Source organism: Zingiber officinale, chromosome 2A (assembly GCF_018446385.1).
Source record: "Zingiber officinale cultivar Zhangliang chromosome 2A, Zo_v1.1, whole genome shotgun sequence".
NCBI classification, from domain to species: Eukaryota; Viridiplantae; Streptophyta; class Magnoliopsida; order Zingiberales; family Zingiberaceae; genus Zingiber; species Zingiber officinale.
Genome location: NC_055988.1, coordinates 170,910,643 through 170,913,399, shown reverse-complemented (window position 1 = coordinate 170,913,399; position 2,757 = coordinate 170,910,643). Strand labels below are relative to the sequence as shown.

Genomic DNA, 2,757 nt, shown 5'->3' with positions numbered 1-2,757 from the left:
TATCAATGTAAAAAATCAAATAGTTTTGCACAATAGTACAATAGTACAAGGCCCGAGATAGACAAGGAGAATAAAAAAATATTATATTCTTGATGCATTTCGTTGATAAGCAAATAGCTTTTTATAAACTAATACATTACCCACTAACTCCTTAATTAACATTAGAAGTAAGAGTTATCTTCGGGGATAACTCTTCACCTTGTTTATCTTAACTTAATTACGTCTCACCTTGTCAAAAACGTTTAAGAAGGATTTCACATAAGGTCCGAACATAAAATTTATCCAATTTAACTTTTATTTTATTTATATAAAATTATTTTTTTTGTTAATATAGATTAGCTGTGAACCATATTAATATTCCTATATTTATTTGTATGTTTATGTTATTTTAAGACTAGATGAAAATACATCTTGCGTATAAGATTGTATTCTAGAGAGACATAAGATTTGAATTTATAAGTGCAACAATGCTAGAGTGATCATAAAACATCATCTAATGTATTTGTAGGCGCAACACTTTTTTGTTGGTTCTCCTATTAAGTAAATTATTATCTTAATTTCTATACTTTTTGAATGTTAAAAAATTCTCAATGAGCATGCTCTAATGGTCATAATGACCATTGAATGGAGGAATAACTAGTTGTACAAAACTTTTGAAAGTCATCATTCTTTTTGAAACTTGGCTCTTATACCACAGCTAAAAATCAGCTAGTTTTGCACAATAGTAGAAGGTTAAAGATAGACAAGGAGGATAAAAAATATTCTCAATGTATTTCATTGATAAATAAATAGCTATTATAAACTAATACATAATCCACTAACTCCTTAATTATAACCCACTGACTCTTCAACATTAACGATTAGCTCAAATATGATCCTACTAACTCAATAGACAACATTTTATAATCATTAATTATCATCACTAATTAAAATATGATAATTTTATTTAACCAATATCATTACTAATTACTAAATGATCAATCCTAGTTATATTGGACCAAGAGAAAAAAAAACAATCACTAAATTTTCATTTCAATGCAATTAGCAATGTCGGGAGATACTTGGTACAGAGACTCCTCAGATGCTAATATATCCTCGAACTGCTCCCTACTTGTGCGACTTCTCAACAATTGCAATCCCATTTCCTTCAATTCCTCTGCCATTTCCTTCTGGTTTAAGAAAAACTCTTCAAATGTCTCCTCGAACGTTTTCATTCGTAACTCAATTAGTTCTACTTCTGTAGAGCCACGGACAAAGTGATTGTTTTCAATGGTGCTCTCTATACGCGTAGAATCTGCACGTATATCAAATCTGGCATTGTCATTGCACTTCTTGAGCAACTGGGTCAGTATCATAGTTGATGATTGATCTTTCAAATTGAAGTCGAGCTTGAAGATCATGACTTTAGTTTTGTATTTCGGACAAATAAATTGATGATAAATAAATTCATCAATTCCGTTTTGTGCTGCTAATCCCTGTCAATCAAAGCAAATTATATTATTATCAATCAAAGAGCCAGAGCGTGCATAAATTAAGTTCAGCTTGATCTTAATTCTCTCACGTACGTTTGGGGTTCTGCTAGAATTCAGCACGAGCCAAGCGACTCCATGTGGAGAAGCGGCTCCGAAAAGATTCATCAAAGCAACTGGAGGATCTTCTGGCAGGTCGTGATCAAGAAAGAAGGAGGCGTTCCGGACCTTAGGCGCTTCAATGTGCAGCTCAGGAACTACCTCGACGACGAGTGACTCGAGCTTTGGACCCTGGATGTCGATGGCGTAAATGCTGGGGATCATGTAGAACAGGACGAGATGCTTGATGGAGGCGGAGTGGATGCTTAGCCTGCCCGCACCGTCCACGAGCCCATAGCAAAAGATGAGTTGCAGAGTCTCGAGGAGGGGGCAGGAGGCGAGGAGGTTGCTTAGAAAATCATGGCGAAGGAAGCAGAGTTCCATTTTGAGGGAGGTGAGTAGGACGCAGCCCAAGGGCGAGAGAGGGCGGCGATCCGAGTATTTCGACACTCGGGTGTTATTCAACGAGAGACTCCTCAACGACTTGATGCCGAACAAGCCGCAATCCCTGCCGCTGACATTCATCCATCCCCTGAACACGGAGGTTCCGAGGATGAGGTCTTGCACGCCCGCCTCGGCGAGATTGAAGATGATAAACTGCATGAGGGGTTTGGGTAAATCGGCTCCGTCGAGGAAGACGACGACGTGGCATTGGCGGATCAGGGCACGGGGGAAGGTGACTTCTTTGAGCCCGTCGTCGAGGTGGAAGGCATCGAGTCGGGGGATGAAGGGGAGGAGACGGCGGAACCGGGAGCAGACGGCAGAGAGGGCGACGCGCTGCTTGATGGAGAGAAAGGAGAGGATGCAGTTGAGGAGGTCTTCGTGTAGGGAAGTGAGGCGATCCTCTGGCGCGCTTGCCTGCTCACGCCGGCGTTTGTAGCGGTCCGTCATCAGGCGAACAAAGGCGTCGCGATCAAACTATCTCTGCCGCCGTTTTATGACGGAGAGATTGGTCTAGGGTTGGGTTAGAATTTAAGATTTAAAATTTAAGGTTAAAAAAACTAATTAAATAAATCTTATAAAAAAAATTAGTTATTAAATTTAATTTATTGCTTATTTATTTATGTTTTTTACCTTTCTTCCCACATCAATTAACTAATAATTATAATAATAAATCATTTGCTAATTTTTTATCCATCAATCTGTCTTGATTTCTGCCTAATTTTTTACATAGCTAATTAAAAAGTGA

At 38.6% G+C, this 2,757-nt stretch overlaps 1 protein-coding gene across 1 annotated transcript; it reads right to left on the bottom strand.

Moving 5' to 3' along the window:
* Window positions 1-840: 840 nt before the first annotated feature.
* On the bottom strand, window positions 841-2,504 carry LOC122040271. Its single transcript, XM_042599599.1, has 2 exons — window positions 1,566-2,504; window positions 841-1,475 (listed from the first exon to the last, which is right to left on the bottom strand). Exons 1-2 carry the CDS (start codon window positions 2,457-2,459, stop codon window positions 1,020-1,022), a joined length of 1,350 nt encoding a protein of 449 aa, XP_042455533.1. The 5' UTR covers window positions 2,460-2,504; the 3' UTR covers window positions 841-1,019.
* Between the last annotated feature and the right edge of the window lie 253 nt (window positions 2,505-2,757).

Coding starts and splice junctions, on each gene's coding strand:
- LOC122040271 (XM_042599599.1), bottom strand. CDS start 2,459: ATGACGGACCGCTACAAACGCCGGCGTGAGCAGGCAAGCGCGCCAGAG. Junction 1,476..1,565: donor ATTCTAGCAGAACCCCAAAC/GTACGTGAGAGA, acceptor TTTGATTGACAG/GGATTAGCAGCACAAAACGG.